The sequence below is a fragment of the Mustela putorius genome, unplaced genomic scaffold (assembly GCF_011764305.1).
Source record: "Mustela putorius furo isolate JIRA1106 unplaced genomic scaffold, ASM1176430v1.1 tig00003853_pilon_pilon_pilon, whole genome shotgun sequence".
Classification (NCBI taxonomy): domain Eukaryota; kingdom Metazoa; phylum Chordata; class Mammalia; order Carnivora; family Mustelidae; genus Mustela; species Mustela putorius.
Window position 1 is genome coordinate 77,210,700 of NW_025422005.1, and position 27,688 is coordinate 77,238,387.

General features: G+C 37.1%; 1 protein-coding gene across 3 annotated transcripts; it reads left to right on the forward strand.

Annotated features, from left to right (window-relative positions):
• On the forward strand, positions 1-27,688 carry CDC7 (cell division cycle 7). Of its 3 annotated transcripts, none has more exons than XM_004752609.3 (12): positions 1-139; positions 849-1,043; positions 10,348-10,431; positions 12,729-12,864; positions 16,125-16,218; positions 16,304-16,446; positions 17,313-17,565; positions 18,178-18,273; positions 19,055-19,233; positions 20,063-20,145; positions 22,785-22,934; positions 25,952-27,688. In XM_004752609.3, exons 2-12 carry the CDS (start codon positions 929-931, stop codon positions 26,335-26,337), a joined length of 1,719 nt encoding a protein of 572 aa, XP_004752666.1. In that variant the 5' UTR covers positions 1-139; positions 849-928; the 3' UTR covers positions 26,338-27,688. The 3 variants fall into 3 exon arrangements, with proteins under 3 accessions (XP_004752666.1, XP_044920782.1, XP_004752667.1); XM_004752610.3 differs by having other exon boundaries at positions 21-139; positions 866-1,043; XM_045064847.1 differs by lacking the exon at positions 18,178-18,273.

Here is a 27,688-nt window from a genome sequence, read left to right on the forward strand (position 1 = left end):
TACAGTGCGCATGAGCAACCAGAAGCGGCCAGGCGGGAAGTGTTGCGCAGGCGCGTTTGGCAGACTCTCTAGGTGGGGAGCTCTTGGAGGCGGCGACCCAGGCACCTGGGGAGCCACAGAAGTCGTATTCCCTTAAACTGTGAGTTTCCGACGGTTTGTTCATTGGCGCGGGATTGTGAGGGATTAGAAACGAATTCTGGGTTGTGACTTCGGTCTTGTAGCAGCGCAGTAAAGCCCCCACCCCTTTCGGATCCCGCTGACCCACGGCGGGAAAGTCCTGCGCCTGCGCACTAAGCATCCCGTTCGCTCTTGAGTCCGAGGGAGGAAGGTCCTTCCCCGCTGTGCTCGCGGCCGGTGCTCCTACAAGGATCCCATTCATTCCCTTTTTTCCTTTGCCCGGCGCTCGTGGCCTGTATCGGACCAGTTCTCCATCAGCTTGCGTGGGGCCTTGGACGAGCCGCCTGGCGCTCCCTTTGAGTTGTCCAACGATTTCCTCCCTCAGGTCAAACCGCTCTCCCCACAAGGCCTAGCCCAACCCGTCCCTGCTCCCCCTTTCTCCGCCTGGCTTGTGCCGGGACTGGCAGCCGCCCCAGTTCCCACCAGCACCCTTTCCTCCACCGCCGGCCGCCGAGGCGGCTCCCCTGACTCGGACGCTTTCCCCTTGTTCCCTCTGCTCGTGTTTCTGGAAGGTGAAAGTGAAGCAAATGGAATCCTGAGAAGTGGCCCGCAGGTTTCCCACCTTTGGGTATTTAAACATATGGTGCACTTTTAAATGTTTGCCCCTTGGGGACAGTGGCATTTTTTAGTGCTCGGTTCAGTGTGTGATTTAAACCTCTCATCTTCTCCAGTATTCTAATTTTCACAGCTGCTTTGTTCCCTCTGTGGACATGACCCCTTAGCTGGCATTTTGCATCCCAGTTGTTTTGTGATGGAGGCGTCTTTGGGGATTGAGATGGATGAACCAATGGCTTTTTCTCTCCAGCGTGACCAGGTTCAGGCTGATGGCTCGTTAAAAAAACCTGAGCAGAATTTTAAACTACCAGGTATGTGTGTAATTCCAAGGATGTGCAGGCAACAGTTCTGTGATTTCGATTATTTTTTGAAAGAGAACTTCCTGAATGGTAAAGTGAGTTGTATATTTATAGGGGAGCATTTTATAAATCAGTAAAACATCCTAAGATCTAGATTTAGGACTGGATTGCTGTTTAGGATTATAGACCATCTTTGTCATTTTACAGATGAAGTTGCTACGGTCTGAATATTGGTGATCATCCAAGAACACAGTTTGTTGATCCCCAGACTAGAATTTTTTTCTCCTAGGCATGTGTTCTTATCTCTACTCACCATATTGCATTAAACTTGGATTTAGAAGTCAACATTGGAGGGATTTTTCAGTTAAAGGATTGAAAAGGAGAATTCACTGACAAAAATAAATGGTTTAGCAATAGTAAAGCACTGTTTCTCTGTGTACATTATGAAGTGTTGTCTGACCCTGATCCAAACCCTGAAGTGAGGAGGAGGGGAACAAACAATGCTTGATTTTGTACACTAAAATATGCACCTTCATTCCTGCTTTAGTAGTGCCTGGGACATAATAGGCATTTAATAAATACTTGTTAAATAGCGGAGTTCCAGGTGACCATTTTTCTTTTTCCTTAAAGATAGTGAAATCTTCTTTTCCATCTTTGTTTTAAGCATATTTAATGCTTGTCCCAAAGATACTAGCTTTGACTTTCTATTCATGATATATACTTACCCACTACAAAATAGACCTTAACAATACCCTAGAAGAAATGACATCAGTTGCTTTTGCTTTTTGACTGAAACTAAACTCTTCTTTGGTGTCAAAATGAGTACCTTTTCTGATGTCCCTATTTTTGGTGATGAAAGCCACTATTACTCCAGTTACCTGTGTGATTTGTATTTGCTCCCCATATCCAGTTACCCAGCTTTATCTTCTTTCAATATATATGGCATTGCTTCTTTCCATTCCCACATCCACCACAGTGATTCGTTCCCTTATACTTTGCTCCTGAATTGCAGGGAGGTTTCTTATCTAAATTGCCTGCTTTCACTTCTTTTCCATTCTCCAGTTCATCTGGTACACTGCTACTAGAATAATCTTAAAATGCTACTTCAGAGGCGCTTGAGTGGCTCAGTGGGTTAAAGCCTCTGCCTTCGGCTCGGGTCATGATCTCAGGGTCCTGGGATCGAGCCCCGCATCGGGCTCTTTGCTTGGCGGGGAGCCTGTTTCCCTTCCTCTCTCTGCCTGCCTCTCTGTCTACTTGTGGTCTCTCTCTGTCAAGTAAATAAAAATAAAATTTAAAAAAAAATGCCACTTCATCCACTTTCATGAATGCTGCCTCTCTTCCATTTTTCCTGTTCTTCACAATTCAGCTTTCCCCTCTTGTCATTGGACATATAATGCAATAGAGTCATTGTATTATAATTTTTGTATTTTTTTAGCATTCTGTGTTTTTTCTTTTTAGTTATACTGTAAGCTCCTCGAAGGCAGTATATTAAGCAGCTCCTGGTATATGTTGTACATTAGACAGAGTGTGTGAACAGATGAATCTGACTTGGTTCTAGTATTATGTTCAAGTGAAAGCTACTGTTCTAATACTCTGAAAATTTGGGAAATAAAGAAAGATGAATTTTGTTCTAAATTTCTAAAGTTTTGTGGCTTTTATGTATCAGAACATTGAACCTTATAAGCAGTACCTTTGATAATTCATAAGACATGCTGAAATTTTAGTCGTACCTTTTTTCTAATGACTCAGTAAAAGCTAAGGTTATATCAAAAACAACTTCCGTCAGGAGTAAAGCTGATGAGATCCAGGCCCATAACTGTCTCATGATCTAATATGATTTACTTTCCCTTGATGGAATAACTTTTGAAAAAGTGGGAACTTTTTATGTATCTTTGTAGTCCCAGAACCTGATAGTGTCTAGCACATAGTAGGTGTTTGAAAATACTTGAATAAGTGGTTTATTTTCTTTTAAAGATGTTATTTATTCATCTGAAAGAGAGGGCACAAGCAGGGGAGGGACAGAGTGAGAAGCAGACTCCCCACTGAGCCAGACTCGTGGTTCTATCCCAGGACCCTAGATCTTGACCTGAGCCGAAGAAAGGTGCCCAGGTGCTCCAGAGCCACCCATGTGCCCCCAGTGAATGGCTTAATGCAAGGATATAAAGTAAAATACATAGTGTAATGGATGAATTAACATGATCCCTTGTTTTGGGATTTTGTCAGCTTTTTATAGCTTTTTTTTTTTTTGATAAAAGATTTTATAGCTTATTGAAGAAAATTTAGAAAGCAGAGAAGGCCAAAATAAGGAAATCATATCCCACTGTACAGATATTGCCACTGTAGGCATTTTATTACAATCCTTTAGTCTTTCTGTGCATACGGAGGTATATTTAAGAAAAAAATAAATTAGGACTGTAACCAACTTATTTCTAATCTTTATTTTTTACTTAGGAGTATATAACTTGAACATTTCTTACATTACTAAATCTATAGCTTGATTTAAATTGACTGCCTGGGGCGCCTGGGTGGCTCAGTGGGTTGGGCCGCTGCCTTCGGCTCGGGTCATGGTCTCAGAGTCCTGGGATCGAGTCCCGCATCGGGCTCTCTGCTCAGCGGAGAGCCTGCTTCCCTCTCTCTCTGCCTGCCTCTCCATCTACTTGTGATTTCTCTCTGTCAAATAAATAAATAAAATCTTTAAAAAAAAAAAAAAATAAAATAAATAAATAAATTGACTGCCTGATGTTTCATTGTGTAGTATGCTATGATTTAATTACCTTTTTAGTTGAAGTTTTGGATTGTTTTCCATTTTTACCTATTAAGAAAAATGCTGCAACGAACAAAGTACTGGGCATAATATTGTATCAAATGTTTATTTTCCTCTGTATTGTGGAGCTGTACCATAAGGCATGCATTTGGTGTGTTATGTGGATGCTCTTAGCTCATACTACTAAAATAGGTTGTAGTTGCCATATGATTTGCCTGGGACAGATCCAGTTTATGCCTGTTGTCACACTGTCATTATTATTAGTGGCCCTTTTCACTCTCAAGACTGCCTCAGTTTGGATTAAATTGATCTTCCTAGTTCCTAAAATGATCTTCCTAGTTTAAGAGATGTAAGTCAGGGATTACCTGAAGCTCCAGAATAGGCATCACATATATTCCTAGTGTGTCAGTTTTACTCCTTGGTAAGTAATTTAAAACATTTCATTTATATGAGGAATATTAAATGTTTATTACATGCAATTACTTTCTAAGGTGCTGGGATAAATCAATGCATAACAAAAATCAATGCCCTCAGTCTAGGGGAAAGATAGACAATAAAATATTCAAAAGTGGTTAACATTGTAAAGAAAATAAGAAGGGAAGTGGAGATAGGGAATGTTGGAGTTGGAGATTGTGATTTTAATAAGTGTAATTTGTCAGAGAAGACATTTGAACTAAGACTTAAAGGTGGTAAAAAAAAAAAAAAAAAGTGAGCTATGTAGATATCTGGGGGAGAGTATTCCTGGCAGAGGAGACAGCAAGAGAGAAGGCCCTGAGGTGGGAGTGTGTCTAGCATTTAGGAGGAGCAAGGAGGTCCTTGTGAGTGGAAGCTGGAGGATAGTGGAAGTGATGGCAGAGAGGTATGAGGAGAGGAGATATTCCTTGGCTTTTATATGAAGCAAGTTATGAAGCTATTCGTGAGTTTGAGCAAAATAGTGACATGGTGACTTAGCTCTCACAGGATCACTCTGTGTTACAAATAGATAATACAGGCCAGCAATGATGAAAACAGTGAGTATAGTGGCTGTATTAAAGCCACTTGGATATATTAAGTAGCAGGAAAAAAAATTTTAGGAAAATTCTAAAACAGGGGGCACCTGGGTGACTCAGTGGGTTGGGCCTCTGCCTTCAGCTCAGGTCATGATCTCAGAATCCTGGGATCAAGCCCTGCATCCGGTGCTTTGCTCAGGAGGGAGCCTGCTTCCCCCCTCTCTGCCTATTGCTCTGCCTACTTGTGATCTCTCTGTGTCAAATAAATAAAATCTTAAAAAAAAAGAAATTCGGGCGCCTGGGTGGCTCAGTGGGTTAAAGCCTCTGCCTTCGGCTCAGGTCATGATCTCAGTCAGGGTCATGGCATCGAGCCCCACGTCGGGCTCTCTGCTAAGCGGGGAGCCTGCTTCCTCCTCTCTCTCTGCCTACTTGTGATCTCTGTCTGTCAAATACGTAAATAAAATCTTAAAAAAAAAAAAAAGAAATTCAAAACAGAGGCTAGACCTTTATGTTTAAAATATAGACATTTAATTTTTTGGCTTGTAGACTTTTCACAGTCTTACGGTAATCCTCAAAGTATGTATTCATTCATCTCTGCCTTTAGTAGTATTTTCCACTGTTTAACACTAATGCTCTCTTCTGCTGTTTACCCTCAAGTCCACTTTAGAATTGAGAATTTTGCATTCTGTTTGGTTGTCAGAAAGTTTTACTGTTGTGTGATGACAGGAAACTAAGTATATTTTGAATTTTGTAACGATAGGTGAGTACACAGCTAATTAGTAGTGAGTGGTATGGAAGTGGTATGCAAGTGAGTGGCTTGTGCATTACAGTAGTTCCTTATATTTTTCTCTGCTGATTTTTTTTAAAGATTTTATTTATTTATTTGACAGGCAGAGATTACAAGTAGACAGAGAGGCAGGCAGAGAAAGAGAGGAGGAAGCAGGCTCCCCACTGAGCAGAGAGCCCGACGTGGGGCTCGATCCCAGGACCCTGGGATCATGACCTGAGCTGAAGGCAGAGGCTTTAACCCACTGAGCCACCCAGGTGCCCCTCTCTGATTATTTTTTTTAAGATTTTTTAAACTTATATATTTGACACAGAGAGAGAGAGAGAGAAAGAGAACACAAGCAGGGAGGGTGGGAGAGGGAGACGCAGGCTTCCCACCAAGCAGGGAGCCCAGTGTTGTGCTCATTCTCAGTACCCTGGGATCATGCCCATCATGCCCATGACTCTAGGATCATGACCTGAGCTGAAGGCAGATGCTTAACAACTGAGCCACTCGGGCTTCCCTCTCTGTTGATTTCTAATAGTGAACCAGCATCTCTACTACTGAGTGCCAGCTCAAGCTGCAACAGAAGGAAGTTCCAAAATATGGAACTCATAGACTTGGAAGTAAAGTTTGTCTAATCTGACCTCTTTGATTTGCAGGTTCAGAAACTGGACATTAATGTGGTTTAGTAATAAGAGTTGAATTTAGGCTTTCTTCTATATCAGCACGCCAGTAGTATCTTTTGTGATAATGGAAATGCCTGTTGTCACCTGTGGCTAGAGTGAGGAAATTTTTAATTTTTAAAATTTTAGCTTAAATTTAAAGTCACATGAAACTAGTAGACAGCACAACTCTGTATCATACTACTTCAAAAGTTTTGGTGTTACCAGTCATATATACACAAACAACAAAACATGCACACACTTTAATATGCTTAGTAATAAGAAGATTAGAAACAGGCTTCTTTTTTTTTAAGATTTTATTTATTTGAGAGAGAGAGCGCAGGGGGAGGGGCAGAGAGAGAAGGAGAGGGAGAAGCAAACCCCAAAATGAGCAGGGAGTCCATCGTGGGGCTCGAACCTAGGAGCCTGGGATCATGACCCAAGCCAAAGGCAGATGCCCAACTGACTGAGTCACCCAGGCACCCCTACAAATAGGCTTCTTAACATATTTCATAATATATAAATATCATTGATTGTCAGATATACCTTTTAATATACTGCTCAGAAATGCTGCCGGTTATACTGATTCAATGCTTTTCTTATCACCTAGAATTTTTTATTTTATACTTTTTGAAAGAGTTCTTTTAGATCTAATGAGACCAATAACTGTGTATCTCTGGTACATAATTAAAAAGGGAAACATTTCATATCTTTCTCTTCTGAATCAGTTTTAGTACTCAGACTCACTAACATCCTCTTTTCCTCCCTCACAATATTGTCCTCTGTACATTAGTGTTGCAGAATTTCTTTGAAGAGTTTATTTTTTTTAAAAGCCATTGTTAATGGACTCGTAAGAGCCCACTTACGTGGAGTTGGCCTACGTTTGCTTTCTACTTCACCACCTTTACCACTTCTCCCCATGACCATTCGTGCTTAAGGGTTAAATGTGAATGCTCCTTTGTGATTTCTTGGATTTTCTTTAAGGTATTGATACCTGTTCTGTTGATGCTGGCTGACAACTGTAGGTTGCATCCTGATTTTTTCAGTTTTAAAAATTGTGCTTCGAAATCAAGGAAATATATAAAATTGAACATATCATTTTAGTATCTTTCATACACTGGAATTTGAAGCTGGTTGGAATTGACACTCATTAGGAAAGATTGTAATTGACTGTGGCAAGTATGACTGCTAGAAAGCTGTCTTTTTCCCCCCAGGCCTTGGTTTTGGTTTTTAGAGTGAAGTAGTGTTGTAGCTGATAGTGAAGTAGCTGCTACTGTCTTTGGCTTCACTCTTTTGTAACTTCCCAACTTTCGGTACTGTTTTTTTTCCCCCCTACAGTTATCTCTAAATGCCCATAATGATAGTAATAATTCATTCATTGAACAAACATGCCAGGCACTTCTAACTAGGAGCTGAATGTACCATGGTAAATTACACAAATAGGGAGCTACTGATGGAGCTTATATTCTTTTTTTTTTTTTAAGATTTTATTTATTTATTTGACAGAGAGAGATCACAAGTAGGCAGAGAGGCAGGCAGAGAGAGAGAGAGAGAGAGAGGAGGAAGCAGGCTTCCTGCTGAGCAGAGAGCCCGATGCGGGACTCGATCCCAGGACCCTGAGATCATGACCTGAGCCGAAGGCAGCGGCTTAACCCACTGAGCCACCCAGGCGCCCGGAGCTTATATTCTTGTTATATTCTAGCAAACAGGATGATTTTATACTGGATAAGTACTCTAAAGACAATAAGCCGCGTAATGTGAGTAATAAGAGGAATGTTATTTTAAATAGGATATCAGAGAAGACTGACCATTGAGCCAGTCACATGAAATTATATGGGGAGAAGATTTCAAGTAGAGGGAATAATAAAAGCAAAAGTGCTAAAGATCTCTGCCTACTTGTGATCTGTCAAATAAATAAAATCTTTTTTTAAAAAGTGCTAAAGAAATAATGTTAATAACAATAATTACAGGGACGCCTGGGTGGCTCAGTGGGTTAAAGCCTCTGCCTTCAGCTCAGGTCATGATCCCAGGGTCCTGGGATCGAGTCTGGCATAGGGCTCTCTGCTCAGCAGGGAGCCTGCTTCCTCCTCTCTCTGCCTGCCTCTCTGCCTACTTGTGATCTCTGTCTGTCAAATAAGTAAATAAAAATCTTAAAAAAAAAAAAAACCAACAATAATTACAACAATAAGATTACCACTGTCTTTTATTTAATATTTACTATGTGCTAGGCATCGTGTTAAAAGTTTCTCTTATGTATATTATTTCATCTGATCCTCACAGTATCTCATTAGCATGGGTACAGTTATTACCCCTTTTTTGTAGATAAGGAGACTAAGGCTCAAAGTGGTCAGCTGTATGCTCAAGGAAGGTCATATTGCCTGTTAAATATTGGAGCCAGGATTTTAATTTAGGCCTCCCATCTCCAAAACAGATACATGTAATTGTGGGTACATTCTTGCCTCTTATATTGGAAACCCATGAAGCTTCTCCACTTCACCTATGAAGTAGATGGGAAATAATTCTTATATGGATTGATATAGTGGAAAGAATACTAGAGTAAATCTTCTTGGCCTGTTAAATAGTTCCAGCTGTATTTTTTAAAAATTCTTTTGAGAGAGTGAGTTTGTGCATGTCATACACATACTCACACAAGAGAGTGGCTCTGGGAAAGGGAGAAGCAGAATCCCCAGCCCAGCTGGGACTTGATCCCAGGAACCTGGATCATGACCTAAGCCAAATGCAGCCCCTTAACTGAGCCATCCAGGTACCCCTAGTTTCTAAAAGCTCTTCTTGTTGTTCCTCCCCCTCAAATTTGTCCTCTACTTACCATCTTCCTGCTTAAAAATTTTCCATGGCTTCACTTGCATTCTCTGTTTTTCCCTGCTGTAGCCACACTGAATGTCATTACTTGCCTTATCCACCTCTCCCCTCAAAATAACCCATATCTTTACATACATAGTTCCTTGCATACAGGGTCCTAAAATGCCTCATCCATTTTTTTCACTTGGTGAGTGCTTAAAAACATAGCTTAACTGTCACGTGGAGCTTCCTGGTACCTTCAGATGCGTTTGTTCCCCTCCCCTTCCTTCTAACTAGTAATATATTGCATTCCTCTATTATTACAATTACTGTCTTATATTCAGCTTTTAAAATCTGTTCTTTCCAGTAGACTGAGCTCCTAGTGAAGAGGGTCGCACCAAATTTTTTTTACACATTGCTGAGCATTTTTATAGTGTTTGTTATATGGCCAGATGATTTCACTTCCCTGAGTAGGGTTTTCTGATCTGAAAATCAGGATAATTCCTGTTCTCAGTGCTATTTTGAAGATCTAAAAAGATAATATATGTGAAAATGGTTTGAAAATGTCTTAAACCGTTATGTACACTATTCAGATTATTATTATAACTGAAAAGGTAGCTGATGGTTGGCTTAGATATTGTAATAAAATCCTATGACTCTTAAGTATGTAGTTTTCTTTTATATCCAGTAGTTTATCACAACTGGTATTACTGCCTGTCCTTATTTTAACCATGTATGTTTTTATAAAGAACTTTTATTTAAAAGTAGCCATGTATTGTATTTGCTCTCAAGGATAGAGGATACTATTGATATTGGGATAGTTCTTTAAAAATATTTCCAACATTCCTGAGAGCTTTAGTGGATATTTCTCTCTGAAGATACACTGTGAATATTCAATATATAAAACTTTCCCAAGTGTGTAACATTTTGTGTCTTTGGGGGAGAGAAATAGTTTTCAAGAAGATTACATTGTGTCTTTGTCATGCCATCTAGTGATTGCAAGACAGATTGTTTATTTTTTTAATTTAGCTTCTTTATTGTGTTGTACTCTGTGCAGTGACAATGTATCTGCTAGTGTGTAATTCAAAACTAATACAAATTTGGTGTGTGTGATTCTGGAACTTACCAGTTTTATCTATTTGTTCAAGAGGTGTGTGTGTGATAGTAATCTAACAGGGTTTTAAATATTTTTATCATGATTTTGAGATTTATCATAGTTTTTTAATTTGTAATTTAATTTTGTTTTAGAATTTATTTCATTGAGTTTATTTTGACTTAAAAGTATAAAATATACTCTCATTAATTATAACTACAAATTCTTCTTCCGTGATAGGTGTTAAAAAAGATATTGAGAAGCTTTATGAAGCTGTACCACAGCTTGGTAATCTGTTTAAGATTAAGGACAAAATTGGAGAAGGTAATATAGAGATCTACTTTATTTATAAGTTTCTTTTCCTTACATTTTCCTTTGCATAATCTTGATTTTTCATTAGTATTTCCTATTGAAAAGTATATTTTTTTTTCCCCAAAGATTTTATTTATTTGATAGAGAAATCACAAGTAGGCGGGGTGGGGGGGGGGAGCAGGCTCCCTCCTGAGCAGAGAGCCTGACGCAGGCCTCAATCCCAGGACCCTGAGATCATGACCTGAGCTGAAGGCAGAGGCTTAACCCACTGAGTCACCCAGGCACCCCTGAAAAATACATGCTTTTTAAACTTTTAAGACCATGGTCTTATTACTAATTATGATATCAGGTTTCTTTTTCCCTAGAAAGTGTGAAAGAGTAAGTATTTACAGTAAAATGAACAGTCCTATTTTAATCTTTATGTGGTTATACCATTAAAAGTATCAATATACTAATATATCAATAATTATTAAAAATGAGAAATTAAAAATTCATATGGAGGAATTCGATCAAGGGAAGTCAGCTCTTTTTCCTTTTCTCCATTATAGTTAGGTTGAACCCTACATTGAAACATGTATGAAACCTAAGGTGGCAAAATAGATGAAAATAAAGTATTATGATATTTATACAATAATCAGTATAGGGTGCCTCAGTGGCTTAGTTTGTTAAGTGTCCAACTCTTGGTTTTGGATCAGGTCATGATGATCTCAGGGTTGAGGGATTGAGCCCTGCATCAGGCTCCATGTTCAGTGGGGAGTCTGCTTGAAATTCTCTTTTCCTCCCCTCCCCCCACCAAATAAAGAAAAAAAAAGGTCAGTATTAACATAAATGTCCTTGAGAGACTTGTAGTCCTGTTGACTGAATGAAGGGTGAATTTATCAGATGTGAAGTGAATGAGAAAGTAAAAGATAATAGAAGGTTTTGGTGGCTATATTGAGAAATACTTAAATAGTTAAAAACAAAAAACCTTCCGTTTACTTGTTTGCTTTTCACAATGCAAAGTGTCAGACAAGAAAGGGCTGGGTCATTGGGGGCAGAAGAATTAGAAGAGGAGATGATTTGTGATGTAAGAAGTAGAGCTTTACATCTTTTCCTTACTCTTTTTTTTTTTTTTTTTTTAGAAATTAAAAAAATATATATTTTATTTATTTGAGAGAGAAAGAGCATGAGCAGAGGGGAGGGGCTGAGGAAGAGGGAGAAGCAGACTCCCCAGTGAGAGCCTGATCTGGTACTGAATCCCAGTGTGTTCTGACTTAGTGTTCAAAAAACTGTTCCAGCGTTGCCTGGGTGGCTCAGGTGGTTATGCATCTTCCTTCGGCTCAGGTCATGATCCCAGAGTCCCAAGATGGAGCCCTGCATTGAGCTCAGTGGAGAACCTTCTTCTCCCTCTCTCTGCCAGCTGCTCCCCCTGCTTATGCTTTTTCTTTCTCAAATAAGTAGAATCTTTAAAAACAAAAACAAAAAACTCTGTTCTGGAATCCGCTGGTGTCCTCTTAACAAACTGATAGCTATTCTTGGAGGGGGAAGGGAAGGAGGGTGTTCCAAGGCTAAATAAGTTTGGAAAATGTATATATAAGCTCCCTTTTGGTTATTCATGATGTATTTAAAACACATTTAAAGCTCTGGGGGCGCCTGGGTGGCTCAGTGGGTTAAAGCCTCTGCCTTTGGCTCGGGTCATGATCTCCGGGTTCTGGGATCGAGCCCCGCATCTGGCTCTTTGCTCAGCAGGGAGCCTGTTTCCCAACCCATCCTGCCTGCTTCTTTGCCTACTTGTGATCTCTGTCTGCCAAATAAATAAAATCTTTTAAAAAAAAAAGCTCTGGAAATTTTTGTAGTAAACAAATATATCAGTTTGTTTTAACTCCGTATTTCTCAAATTTAACTGGCCACCAACTCTTTTATGTTTTCTGCTTAGTTTAATGCTGAATTTAAAAGCCTAGGTGTTGTAGGGTTTTTCCCCTGAAGACTATTAACATTTCTGTAAGAAAATAATTTCAAGTGACAGTATTACAGAAAAATACTCATTACCTTGGATTGTGACCATGAGAATATTTTTTTTTAAACCCAGGCAAACAGATTTACTATAGATCTTTGGTAAATTAATATACCCTATAAAGAACTGAGCACAGTTAAGAATTTATTAAAAATTGAAAGTTAGTTGTATTTATAAATGTTGTTACTCTAAATGTTTAATATCATTAAATATATTAATGAATAGATTAGGATAGTTTTCTGGGTTCCAAACAGTTTTTAAAATCTATTTTAGCATCAAAACCAAATATTGAAAAATTTAATAAATTGTTTTACAGGCACTTTTAGCTCTGTTTATTTGGCTACAGCACAGTTACAAATAGGACCTGAAGAGAAAATTGCTCTAAAACACTTAATTCCAACAAGTCATCCTATAAGAATTGCAGCTGAACTTCAGTGCCTCACAGTGGCTGGGTATGTAACTTAAAAATATTTTAATTGAACTGGCTGTATATAATTTTTCAGATTTTTAAAGGGATATCTAGCAGAGATGATGAGATTACCCATGAGTTGAACATCTTTCAATCAAGTGTTTCCAGTTTGGTAGCATTTTTCCTCTAACGTTGGGATGGTTAATTAAATTGTATTTTTAGAGTGGATTACCCTTGAGGCTCAGCTTGATTTCCTATTCTCTTACCACTTTTTCTAATCTTCCTGCCAAATCATAAGCCATGGTCTAGATATTTTTTAAAATATAGGGAATTCATATTTCATATCTCCTCTGTTTATGATTTATATACATAATACAAATTTTTATATTTAAAGCCTCATTTCATACTTTTATTTTGAACAGAAACATCTGGCATGTCTTTCTCATTGATCTCTCTCTTCTAGGTCATTCCTATCAACAAAGGTACATGATCTAGTATCTCCTGTGCCCCTGTACTGCCATCCCTCTTCCAGCTGCTTCCGTCATGTCTTTGCTTCCCCCCCTCAGCCAGACTTCCCAAAAATGACTACATACACTGTTTTCACTTACACACCCTACCTTCACTACTCACAGTGTCTGCTGTCCTCTGTGCTAACCTGAAGTTACTTTAGATAGAGTCAACCATGACTTCCTTTTTGGCAGTTTTCTTTTTCTATTGCCATGAATGTAGGCAATGTTTAACGTATTTTATTTGACTTCTGTACTGCCACATGCTCTTGTTTTTCTTCCTACTTTATTTGGCTTTTCATTTTCAATATCCTTTTGCTAGTTCTTCCTCTCTACCTGACATCTAAATGTTGGAGTGCCTGCTCTTGGGCTTTCCTGCTCAGGACCCTTCTCTAGGTAGTTTGTATTTCCATGTGGCTTTAAGAGTATGGTAATGATTCCCATAAGTATATATCTTGCCTCAGACCTCTTACCTGCAGTTTTGTATATACCCACCTGATTTGACTTGACTAGGTACTTGAGTACCTAATAAATATCTCAAACCTAATATTCTGTAAACTAAATTTTAATATTCCTTTGGCTACCCCAAAACCCCTGTTGCAACAGTCTGTTTTCATCAGCTCATCTGCGAATCCATCATTTGGTCTTGGCCATTTTACCTCCAAAATATATCTATAAAAACCCATCCATATTTTCCTGTCCTCTGAACCACTATCTCAGACCAAGCCTAGATTGCTAAAATAGCCTGCTTCTTCTCTTTCCCTCTGAATCCCATTGTTAGAAAACAGCAGAGTGATCTTTAAATATAAAAATTTATATTATGTATATAAACCATATACTGTTAGTTCCATCACTTAAAATCCTCCAGTAGTTTTCCTTAAAAACAAAACAAAACAAAACAAAAACAAAAATTCAGCCTTATCACATGCCACTTTCCCACCTCCCTCTCTGTGCTCTAGTTTCTTGACTTCCTCAAATTTGTCTCAAGCCTTCTTCTTTTAGTGTCACTGTCCATACTGTCCCCCAGTAAGACCTCTCCCAGTTTTTGCATGCTGACCTCTCTTCTTTCTGATCTGAGCAAGAGTGGCACCACTTAAAAGATGTCTTCTTCTTAGGGGCACCCAAGTGGCTCAATTAAGCATCCGACTCTTGATTTCTCCTCAGGTCTTGATCTCAGGGGTCCTGAGTTCAGGCCTTGCATTGAGCTCCACTCTAGGCCTGCAGCCTACTTAAACAGAAAAACAAAGATGTCTTCTGAATTAAATCAGATTCACTTATATGTTATTGTCACAGCATCTTTTGATCTCTTTCAAAAACCTTGTAATCTGTCTTATGTTATTTTATTATGTTACTGTTCATTAGATAATAAACTCCATGAGGGCAGAAATGTTCATTTTAATTCACCTTCCCATTCCTAATATCTAACATAGTGTCTGCCAAATGACTGTGCCCACTAAATATTTTTTTGGATGAATGGACAAGCCAATTTCTTTGTTTCACCCCTCCCTTTATTAGAGAAAATAGGAGGATGAGATGGTCTCTCTAAAGCATAATTACATCCGTTCTAGTCACTTGAATAAAATTGTTCCTTTTTCCATATTTTAAATATTTTCTCTACCATTTTTCCTTTCCATGTACTTCAAAAAAGTGCATGCTAAAAAAAGGTCTTTATCTGATCTTGCTTCCTTTCTAGCTCCCACACTGGTTTTTCTTCTTTTCTTTGCCACATATTTCAGGCAAATTTTATGTTCTGCATCCATTGTATCCTATTTTCTCTTAAGTCCTGTTTGGCCTCTTCCCTTCCACTTAAATTGCTCTCTGAAAAATTACCAGTTAATTCCTCTTCTGCCAAACTAAAAGACTTCCCTCAGTCCTTATTCTCATGACCTTCATACTGATTACTACTTCATTTAAAACTCCTCATCTGGATGACATTCCTTTGTGGGCTTCTGCTCCTTCCTTGGTTTACCCTCCAACTTGAGACTTTTCCAAGACTCGAATTTTCTCTTCTCTCAGATTATTTTCAGAGCTTTAGGTATCACTTCTCCACAAGTACTGTCACTGACCTCGCAATTCTCAAAAAAGATGTGATTTCGTATCTAGAAATTTTTATCAAAATGATGTCTTGTTTTTCAATGCTTCTTTTCCTGATTTTTCCATATATTCTGTTGGTATCCATGTTGTCTCACTCTTAGGGCTCAGAACCATGGAAGTCAACTTTATCCTATTTTCCTCATCTTTTATGATACAATATAGCATAGCAGTTAAGAGTATAGATCTAGAGCAGACTGTCCAGATTCAAATGCTGTCTCTATGGCTTCCTAGTTTAGTGTCCTTTGGAAGTTCCTGAACCTCCCTATCCCTCAATTTCCTTATCTGTACAAAAGGTGATAGAGCTGTTGTGAGGATTAAGTGAATTAGTTGTTAAATGTGAAGTGCTTACTTAGATCAATGCTTGACATATAGTGAATGCTCAATAAATACTAGCTATATTTTAATTAACTTATTACTATTATCATTTTATTGGCTACTAAGGCTTGTTAATGTATTCTTATTATTCATGTTGTCCTCATTGTATCACTTCCCCAATTAAAACTATACTTATATCATGTCTGAATTATAATAACTTCATTACTAGTGCTTTTTTTTTTAGCTTGTATTAGTCAGTTAAACATGTTTTAAGTAGTTTTCTAGCATTATTTATGCATTGCTAAAATTTCATATTTAAGGAAACTGAGCATAAAATTTCAATTCATTTGACCTTTCCTCTAAAGTTCATTATGCATCTTTCCACTAGGGGGCAAGACAATGTCATGGGAGTTAAATACTGCTTTAGGAAAAATGATCATGTGGTTATTGCTATGCCATATCTGGAGCATGAGTCCTTTTTGGTAGGTTTTAATACTAACTGAATTTTTATTGGCTGAGTATTGAATTGAAAACAATTTTATGACCTTATCCATAACTTTATCTTAGGACATTTTGAATTCTCTTTCCTTTCAAGAAGTACGGGAATATATGTTTAATCTCTTTAAAGCTTTGAAACGGATTCATCAGTTTGGTATTGTTCACCGTGATGTTAAACCCAGCAATTTTTTATATAATAGGCGCCTGAAAAAGTAAGTATGAAAAGTTAAGAAAATAATTACGCTTGAATGAATTTGTGCTATGCGGTTCATCTTGGAGGTACAGAATATACTGCATGCACAGATTTTGTTTGTTTGTTTCAGTTTTTCATTGTGGTTGGGGAATGGAAATACAGTGAAAGAAAAGATAAAATTGTATTGGTAAAGCAGTGTATATTAGATACAGCATGGTTCAGTAGAAATAGCACTTAACAAAAAGAAACTTAGAAAGATTGCCCAATGATAGCTAATTTCCTGTTTCAATACTAAAGTTGTGTGTGTGTGTGTGTGTGTGTGTGTGTGTGTTTTTACACTGATAGAGGCATTATAAGCTGAAGACCTAACTTTAATACTGTTCAGTATACAATGGGTCATACTGAGTATGGTAGGAAGTATAGAAATAGAACTTCTTTTCTTGAATTTTATACTTCTGAGTTTTCTCTTTAACTTTCTTTAATTAAATCAAATTTTAAATCCAAGATTTTAATTCATTTTTTAAAGTTTATTTAATTAAACATTATCTACTGTGATGTCATCTCTGCCATCGTAAGGAAACAAAGGATTGGGCTTTTGTCCTGTAGTCCTTATCTGCCTTGTTAGCATAGGCCACTGGAAAAAGAGGAGAAAGATTTTTTTGTGTGTATGGGATATATCATTCCTTAATTTTCAAGCCTAGTTAATTGCTAAATCATTAGCTTGTTGATAAACTCATTTTTCTTGTTTTTTTTTTCAAGATTGTTATAAATTCTTAATTGATCCTGTAAAGAATTAACTTTTTGTATAAATATGAATTGAGTGTATTATGATGTTATTAAGCTTTGATTGTTACAAAAAAGTAAAAATGCTTACTTTTGTCTTAGGTACGCATTGGTAGACTTTGGTTTGGCTCAAGGAACCCATGATACGAAAATAGAGCTTCTTAAATTTGTCCAGTCTGAAGCTCAGCAGGAAAGTTGTTCACAAAATAAATGCCATATAATCACAGGAAACAAGATTTCATTGAGTGGCCCAGCAGCACCTAAGGAATTGAATCAGCAGCCCACCATGAAAACTTCTGTTAAAAGGCCCTACACAAATGCACAAAGTCAGATTAAACAAGGAAAAGATGGAAAGGTTCTGCCTCTTTTATTTCTCAAATACTAATAAGGTTTTAGAAATGTACTTCTTCATCCAACAGAGGGAGATATAATACCAAGACAATACTTGCAATCAAAAAAAATATTTTTACATTTGTTACATATTAAATTGATTAGATTCCACTCAGATTTATAATGGATTGTTTTACCATTTCAAAACTGAAATTACTTGGTAGATTTATAATGTCTCTGTCATTACGTTATGTAACAAATATGGAAAATAAATTCTCCCTGCATGTTATAAAGTTCAGATTAATTATCCTTTTTAAAAGAAAACATTAGTTATAGGGGAAATATTCTGAAGTGTCTATCTCCATTTTAGCTGCACAGCAAAAATGTAACATCCATGCAGGTGGTTTTTAAATTTTTTAGTTCTTATATTTGTGGATTATGATAACATTGTATGGGTGTTAAAAATTCTGTCTAGACTATTTTCTCCTTTCACAGAAGTGTTTTGGTGCCTGAGAATGACTTGGATGCAGCTGTTTTTGTTTCATGTCACTTAACTCTTTCAAAACTGGCAGAGTACAGCTGGCAGAAAGTGTTACAGATATAATCCTTATTTTCCTTGTTTTTGTTGGTATTGTAGGAGGGATCTGTAGGCCTTTCTGTCCAGCGCTCTGTTTTTGGAGAAAGAAATTTCAATATACACAGCTCCATTTCACATGAGAGCCCTGCAGTGAAAGTAAGTAATATAGCTTAATAGTGCAATCATCAGTCAGTCGTACACTAAAGAGAATTTAGGGATTAGTAGATTAGTATTTATTATCACTAAGTTTTTAAAAAATAGAGCTTTGCTGTGGCAGACAGTATTACTGCTTTGAGCATCTTGTCAACACTTTTATTTTCTCCATTTTTTTCCCTGAACTTTTCTGGTGAAATTTTTTATCATTTTTGGTTAGCTGGCTGTTGTTACTCTTTTCTAAAGGAAAATTTAGAATATTAGGCCTTTTCTCTCATTGGCTAGAACGTGAGCTCCTAATAAATAACACTTTTCTGACACACAGTTAATAGCATAAAAACGTTTGTAAAGTTTACTAAATTGTAATCAATGTTAAATGGTTTTAAATTGACTTAAGATATCCTGTAACAGATAGATAGCATGAGCAACAAATTAAAACTCTGATTTTAGCCAATGTAATTGTGCAGTTTATAGTTCTGAAATGGAGTTAGACACTAGAACCTAACTGTGTTATACTTTTGTAATAACATCAGGAAAAGTTGTGATAAAGTATAAGTCAAGTAATTATCAATTGAGGACTATTTAGTAAATTTTAATGTGTTTATTCAACAGGAAAACCTAAAAAGATCTTAAATACTTTAATAGATAACTGTTAACTTAAAATCCAACAGCCCATTTGGCAGTTCTGAAAGTTATGTTTCTACTGTTATGTTTTATTATACTGGCATTTGAAAGTATCATGTTAAGTATCATGAAAATAGGAAATAAAACTTTTCTTTTACAGCTTATGAAGCAGTCAAAGACTGCGGATGTACTATCTAGAAAATTAGCAACAAAAAAGAAGGCTGTTTCTACAAAAGTTACGAATAGTGGTGTGATCAGGAAAACTGCCAGTTCTTGCCCAGCTAACCTGACCTGTGACTGTTATGCAACAGATAAAGTTTGCAGTATTTGCCTTTCAAGGTAATGTGTTTCGATGGTGCTATCAAATCAGCATGCTATCAGATAGGAGTAGAAACGGCATTGATTTTGGTGGGTAATTGATTTAGTGTGAGGAAAGGAACAACACAGACACTGATCAGAAGAGGTACCTTGAAGAGCAAATGATAACGATTTTCATATATTGTTCATTTGACATTTATATGCTCTTTGAAAAACACATTTGCTCTTATAGGCACAATAATTTTTGGTGGGAGCAGGGGTAGTTTTTTGGAACCTTAGGGACCAAAAAAAAGGGAACCTTTTGGAACCTTGCTGATTTAATCTTCTGTTTTCTTTCCTTATTCCCATGTAGAAATAACCAGAACTAAATAGAGTGTCTCTCTCACTCCCACTTCCTACTCTTAACCCCATAAATTCCTCCCTTCCTTTCAAAGTTTTCATGAGCTGTCATGAACCTCTGCTAACCCAAGTATATAAGAGTAAGTATATCAGAAACTTAGATTTCTGATATCACTCCCAAATGAATTTTTTTACCTCTGAATTTTGTTATATTCAATTCTGTTGTATTATGTTTTCCTGTTATGGTCCTTATCATCTACTACCTATTTTTATACCTGGAAGTTACCTTAAAATTTTTTTGGAATAAGGCCTGATAATTTGTGGGGTAGAGGGGAGAGGTAGAAATAAAACTTAGGATTTTCATCACACTGAATTATTATTTGCTTTATAAGTAACTTTTATTTGCATAGATATCAAGGCAGAATTTACTGTAACATATAAATGTTACTTTTTGGTCTTAAATAATTAAACTTGTAATATAACTAGAAAAATCTTATTTCATCATCATAAGGCGGCAACAGGTTGCCCCTAGGGCAGGAACACCAGGATTCAGAGCACCAGAGGTTTTGACAAAGTGCCCCAACCAAACTACAGGTATGTTGCACTAGAAATGAAGAACCCCATTAAGAATTGGTTATCCCAGGTATATTTTATGATCTTTGTTTTACTAATACTAATATTTTTCTGCTTTTAATAAATTATATAAGTGGTTCTAACAGTGTGGTAGTCCCATTTTTGAGATCATGCTGTTAATCAAAATTTCTACTCTTAGTGTTGTGTTTTTTTTCTTTTTCTTGATAACATTTTTTCCTATAGATTACATCTTGCTTGTCTGTTTACAAGATGATTTTTTTAAATAATTTTTTAAAAATTTTTTATGTATTATTAGCCCCAGGGGTACAGGTCTGTGAATCGCCAGGTTTACACACTTCACAGCACTCACCATAGCACATACCCTCCCCAATGTCCATAACCCCACCACCTTCTCCCTACCCCCTTCTCCCCAGCAACCCTCAGGTTTTTTTTTTTGAGATTAAGAATCTCTTCTGGTTTGTCTCTCTCCCGATCCCATCTTCTTTCATTTATTCTTTCCCTACCCCCAAACCCCCACGTTGCATCTCCACTTCCTCCTATCAGGGAGATCATGTGATAATTGTCTTTCTCCGACTGACTTATTTTGCTAAGCATAATACCCTCTAGCTCCATCCATGTCGTCACAAATGGCAAGATTTCATTTCTTTTGATGGCTGCATAGTATTCCATTGTGTGTGTGTGTGTGTGTGTGTGTGTGTGTGTGTGTACACCACATTTTCTTTATCCATTCATCTTTTGATGGACATCTAGGTTCTATAAGATGATTTTTGCCAGGAATTTTGTTTTGGAAGAAAAATTGTGTTTAGTAGTCTTTGCTAACTTGAGACTTGGCTGCATTTTATCTGTTTGTCCTAATACCCCAAAAGTCTTCTGTGATACACTTGAATGTGTGTTACTTAATTAAAATTATTAATTATTAAAATTATTTTTTTGTTATTGCAAAAGTAGTACAGTAGCCTTAAAGTTTTGAAAAAGGAAAAATCTACAAAAGTTACCATTGAGCCAAAACCCAGGAAAAATCTTGAGTAAATGAATGCTGTCACTGGCTTAGCTCATGGACTTTAAAGAAATACATTCAACTATTGTGTGTATTCTACACTTGCTACTGATACAAAAAGAAGGACTGAAATAGCTGCTTACTCTCAATAATAACTTGTAGAGGACAGTTATAAATTATACAAGGTATTTGAGGGATACCTAACTATTCCTGTCTGAAGGGAATATGGAAGGAAATTTTATAGAAGAGGGAACCTCTGAGAAGAGATGTAAATTGTAGTGGGTGGTTAGCAATGATATATGAGCAGAGGATCTCAAGAAACAGGTCTAGTCATATAGGAAACAGTAAGTTTAGTGTTGCTAGAATGTAAGATAGAAGTGAAAGAATGGTGAGAAATAAACCTAATAATTGGGGGACAAGTCAAATCACACATGTTAAACAGCTTGGACTGTAAGTGTTGGGAAATTATTTGTATAAAAGGGAAAGACATGGTATTAATTATATTCTAACTGGATCATTCTGGCAGGTGTACAGAGAGGATAGGTTTTGGAGAGTGGTGGCTTAACGGTGGTTCAAGTAAGAGATACTGAAAGCCTGAATGAGAGCATCATTAATAGGAATGAAGAGAAAGGTTAAGGATTGGAAAGGTAGAACTTGGTAGATAATTGGATGTGGGATTTGGGTTTGGGGTGGTGAAGGAAAAAGCACCCAGGATGTTTATCAGATTTGTAGCTTAGGGGACTTGAATGGGTATCAATAACAAAGGTGGAGAATAAATAAGTAACGGTTTACAAGGAAAGATAAGGTGGATCGGGGCATAATTGGCTTCAGATATTTGTGAGACTCAGAAATGTCCAACAGAATAAAAGTCAAGCTCATGGAATTCTAGGACAGTTGAGTGTCATCAGTACAGAAAAGACGGTTAAAGCCATGAGGCAGATGGAGCCAGTCAGGGAGAGAATACAGGGGAAGAAGAGATTGGAACTCTGGGGAACCTCAGCCTTAAGGCCTGGAGAGAAAGCTGGAGGAGGAGGCAGAGGTGGAGAAGAAACAAAGAAAGGCAGGTGATCAAACAGCCAAGGCAGCCAAGGGAATAGAGAACAAATAACCTGGTGATACTAGAAGGTCAACAATTAGGAGAGAAGTCCCTAAAAGAAACAGTTTCCCAACATGAGCCTGGGCTGGTCTTAATATTAACTGCCAGAATTCTAAAGATTAAAGTATGTAATTCTTGAGGAGCATCCAGATTTTTCCTACATAGCTATTTTGGGTTTCTTTTGATCTTATAAAATACATATCTACTTATTGTTTTCTAATGATGAAGTATCCTTTAAACTTATTAACATGTTGCTCAAGAGAGAATACATTATATTTTGTATTAAGGAAATTGGACCAGGGTTTCTCAGTCCTGGTAGCACACTATAGCATCTGAAGCACTTAAAAAATACTGATGCCTGAGCCCTACTCCAGAACAATTAAATCAGAGTTTCTGAGTGGGCCAGGGAATCAGAATTTTTGTAAGGCTCAAGATAATTTGCACAGCAAAAGTTGAGAACTAAGGATGTAACATTGATATAAACTGACTACTGGTGATAAAATTACAGATTTGGGATTTTTTTTTAAAGTTTGTTTTCTGTTACAGCAATTGACATGTGGTCTGCAGGTGTCATATTCCTTTCTTTGCTTAGTGGGCGATATCCATTTTATAAAGCAAGTGATGATTTAACTGCTTTGGCTCAAATTATGACAATTCGTGGATCCAGGGAAACTATCCAAGCTGCTAAAACTTTTGGTAAGCAGTTTTATATTCTAGAACAAAACAGATGCCTTTATTATCTCCTATAAATCAAATTATTATGAAATTCTCTTTACAAATAAACATATTCTGTGTTTGCACAAAATTTATGTTGCTTTAAAATTAATTGCGTTGTGTAAAAAAATAATTCATCACTTTTCTTCTATATAATCATTTAATCTTACAAGCACAAAGTGCTACTTAAATATTTAAAATTCAACTTTATAATCTTAAAACAGTATGGAATAACTCCCTGTGGTTATGGTTTGACTTTATTATATACATATTTTTAGTAGTATGTTTTAATTTGTTTATTATATATTTATTAAGCATTGGGTGTTCTTGGGCCTGACTTAAGTGATCTTAGTCTATACTAACAAGGAAATTTAATAAGAACCATAGTAGAGAAGATAATAAAATGTGTTAGTTGTTAGGTTCATTAGGGTTAGGGTAACAATGAAGAAAAATGAGCAGTTATTATGGAGTTACTATTGTAAGCCTATACTGGACAATGAGAAGTCATCTCCTTAGCTATCCAAGTTCTTACACTTCCAAAGACAGGGATATGCAGTGTACTTCATAGGGCACCTGAGAATTATCTCAGCCTTGTTCTATGACTTGAACTCAAATGCTCACCTTATATTTATTCTCCATGTACAAGGACAGTTAATGTTTTCCAGAGTGGGTGGCTGTGATTGAGTCAACATGCTACCACAAGATATATCTTCTATATATACAAAATTTTAGGCAGCTCACTTCAAAAGTAGCTGGGCTGCTTTGTGCCCAGCCCCAGGATCAGCAGGTCTTCCATCAAGGGTCCAGATCAGAATTATCTGAGAAACTTAAAAAAAAATATATGCCTATCTCACCCCACTCCTTCCTAGAAAATAAGATTCAGAAAATATGATACATAGGAAGGTCCAGGCTTGTCTGAAAAAACAAGCTATTTTGACCAAGAACAACTTCTAAGATGATTGCCTCTTACTTAGACACCATTACTATGGTCTGATCCCATCAGAAAAACTTGGTGGTGGTTGTGAAGAAAGCTTCATGGTAGAGGCTTATGAAAAAGTGTTTCTGCAGCAAACTCAATCTACAACCTGTAGCTTTCTTGCACCTAGTATAAGAAAATTTTATCTGAGGTAACAGTGTGAAATACTACACACATATAAAGGAAGAGTGACCATAAATGGAAGGCAAAATTGAAACCATGGAAATTATATTCTTATACATTCTTACACATGTTTATTGTCAACTTATTGAGAAAAATTTTCATCTACTGTTGAATAACTTCATGAGAACATTATAAACATGAAGTTTATCAGAGTGAACACCAAAACATTTTGTTGAAGAGCTTAAATCTCCCCTCTCTGTAGTCAAGATTATAATGAGGATCAATAACGGAAGCACAACGTGTGATACAAAAACATTCCAGGGTAAGTGTCAGGATAGCAGGCAAGGGCTTTTAAAGATTTATCATTGTAATGCTTGTCCTCATGTTAGAAAAATAATAATGCCATGTAGTACTTGTCTCAGTTTTATTGGTAGAACTGCCGCAGCTTTTTCAGTCATAACTTACCATAGCTTTAGGCTGAATACAGAAGGACTCAAAACTTCAGTAGTCACAATTAGCCTTTAGCACCCAAAGAAATGACTTGCTTGGGATTAGCAGTGGGAGTACTTTTGCTTCTATTATGCATAAACTACCTCACTGTCTTCAGCTCCAAGAGGTGGCCCCATTGTGGATTGTCATCAAGGACTTGTTGAGTTCTGTGAAAGAAATTCAGAAGAAAAACCTTGAGCTAAAATAAATGCCTGACACATAGTCTATAACAAAATATATTTCTTAAAGATTTGAGAGAGAGTGGGGGGGAGGGGCAGAGGGAGAGAATTTCAAACAGACTCCCAGTTGAACAGGGAGCCCCACACAGGGCTTAATCCCAGGACCCTAAGATCATGACCTGAGCTGAAGTCAGATCTTAACCCACTGAGCCACCCAGACACCCTCACATTACTAAGGAAATAGAAGGCCAAGATAATACACTACTGCCTATTTGTGTGCTTGTTTTTGCCCATGTCTGATAAATCTGTCAGGAAATTGTTTGAAAAATATTCACATTTTTAAAAACTGAGATCTGGTTTGCTTATTTCAAAAACATGATCAGGACTTTATGTGGCCCAAGTACTGTCATTGAATCTAGAGCTTAAATTCTAGTGGGAGAGATGAATCTGTCAAATGAGCAGTATTGAGAAAAATAAAAAAGGAAAGGAAGAGAAGAGGGCTCAGCTATTTCAGAGATTGGTCAAGGACAGCATCTGTAAGGTTGTGATATCTGAACAATGACATGAGAGGCTGAATAATGCTTTTTTGTCTAGTCCAGCAGACATTAATTGAGATCTTCCTATGTACCAGACACTGTCTAGGCTTTGGGGATTCAAAGGTAAATTAAATAATCCCTATCTTCAGAGAATTTATAGTTTAGTAGGTGAAACACACCTACAATTATAATACAGGCCGGTGAAAGTAAAAGTACAAATTTTCACAGGTATAACAAGTTTAGAATGTTCAACTCTGAGTATCAGGCCTCACAGAGGTAATTCTTAAGCTGAATGATGATTAAAAAAAGTTGGAGTATCCTAGGCACATGGGGGAGTGCAGGCAAAGATAGGAACCATGTAGCCAGAGGCATTTGGAAGTTTGGAAGGAGGAGAGGGAATGGGAGCTACAGCTGATGACAAATGAGAGGAGGATGTGGTAAAGCTCAAGAGATGGGCAGTCAGGTGAGTCCTTCCGTAGCTTAGTAAGTCACTGCTTTCTACTTGCTATGTCCCACTTTATGATTTGACCATCAACTATGCTGTACAAAACACAGCTTAAATATTAGCATGTGGTGCTCTGACACACAGTTTGAATATATCCACAAAGTGCATTATGGAGCTTGCATGATTCTTAAGAGAGAGACTTCTGATATGTTCAACTAATATAAAATACATATTTTTTTTTTCTTTTTTAGGTAAATTAATACTGTGTAGCAAGGAAGTCCCAGCACAAGACTTGAGAAAACTCTGTGAGAAGCTCAGAGGTATCGATTCTAATACTCCCAGATTAACAAGTGATATACAAGGGCCTGTGTCTCGTGACCCAGCTTTTTCAGAGACAACTGACCATAAAGCTTCTCAACTTACACAAACACCTCAACACTCAGAAAATTTGTTGTATAAAGGGGACAGTAATGGCTGTGGGGGTAGTCTGAATACAGATACCAATTTACAAGGCTGGAATGAGGTACCTGATGAAGCTTATGACCTGCTTGATAAACTACTCGATCTAAATCCAGCTTCAAGAATAACAGCAGAAGAGGCTTTGTTGCACCCTTTTTTTAAAGATATGAGTTTGTGATTCTCATTCTTCTTATAATGTTTGCTGAAACAGGGTGAAAAAGAGTTCTTTGTAACAGCTAGAACTTCTTGATTAGAGACCAGGGCAGGATGAGTATTTTAAAATCTTAGTATTTGCTCTTTGGCAGACTCTAAAATATGGATTAAGATTACCTAAAATGCATGGGGTAGTTCTTCAGGCTAACTATATGATCTTTGACTTAGATCTACCCAAGTAGAATCAGATCTTTAGCTTCCCTAATTACCTGTCACTGCCATATACAGAAAAAGAAGCTGTTTTATCCTAGTATATAGTAGTTTGAGGTGTAAGTCTTAAAATTAAAGGATGTGATCAGGACTAAAGGAGTCAAAAGACTATTGGTTTCTTTAAACTGTGAGCTTTGTGTACTTTTAGAGAACTCAACCTGGTGCTGGTGCTCTAACCATTCTGTAGGTAAAGGAGATCATTCCCTCTTCTAAAGGCATATGTTACACTTACGAACACTAAAACAATGAAAAGATGTTGGGGGTAATATCAGTTAAAACTGAATTTAATTTATCCATTTTTCAAAGTACTTTGTTAAAGCATTTTTTTGTGTGCGAATTGACATGTTTTTTCTTAATGCTTTCTCTTGATTTTTCCACCTTCTCTTTCTTACCTAACACGTTCTTCTTGGAAATAACATGGTGCTTTCCACAAAGTTTCTGGGTGCTCTGTTAAATATTGCACATGTTTACAGTTGGGAACTCACTGCGCACAGTGGTTGTTTAAAGGGAAGCTGCAGAGCCAAAGTGAATACTGATAGTCCAAAATGCTTTTCTTTTTCTCACTGTCTTAGGTGTAACTAGGTAACTGTTAAAAGGAAAAGTAAATACAGCCTTGAGAATATTATTGGAGATTTTTTCCTCTGCGTAGTGTCATCAGGATCTCTGCATCCTATACAACTAAATTGGTTCTGCTCAGAGAACATTGGTTACTAGAATCTTGAGTGTGTTGGGAAGAGAATTAAGTGGGCGTAATAGAAGAGGGCCAGAGATGGAGGCTTATGTATTACTACGTTCCAAAATGATAGATATCATTGACAATATATCAAATTCTTTCTGTGGGAAGTAAGTCTGGGGGTATGGATCTGCTGAGAAGTTTCCCATTTAGTAGAGATACAGAGTATAGAAATGTTCTAGGGATCTAGAACATACATTTTGTTATTTTATGCATTCAAGTCAGTAATGTCTACCTACCCTATTTGGTAAGTATAGTATATACATAAACCATTACTGCTGATGTGCTCGGTCTTCTCATACTGTATCTTTAAAAACAAAATTTGAATATTCTTGAATTTGTATGTTTAATAAAGTTATTCTTTTATATTTTT

Excerpts from the sequence above, each read along its gene's own strand:
- CDC7 (XM_004752609.3), top strand. The coding sequence starts at position 929 with ATGGAGGCGTCTTTGGGGATTGAGATGGATGAACCAATGGCTTTTTCT. Across the intron at positions 12,865-16,124 it reads CAGTGCCTCACAGTGGCTGG|GGGGCAAGACAATGTCATGG; the intron begins GTATGTAACTTA and ends TCTTTCCACTAG. Across the intron at positions 22,935-25,951 it reads CCAAGCTGCTAAAACTTTTG|GTAAATTAATACTGTGTAGC; the intron begins GTAAGCAGTTTT and ends TTTCTTTTTTAG.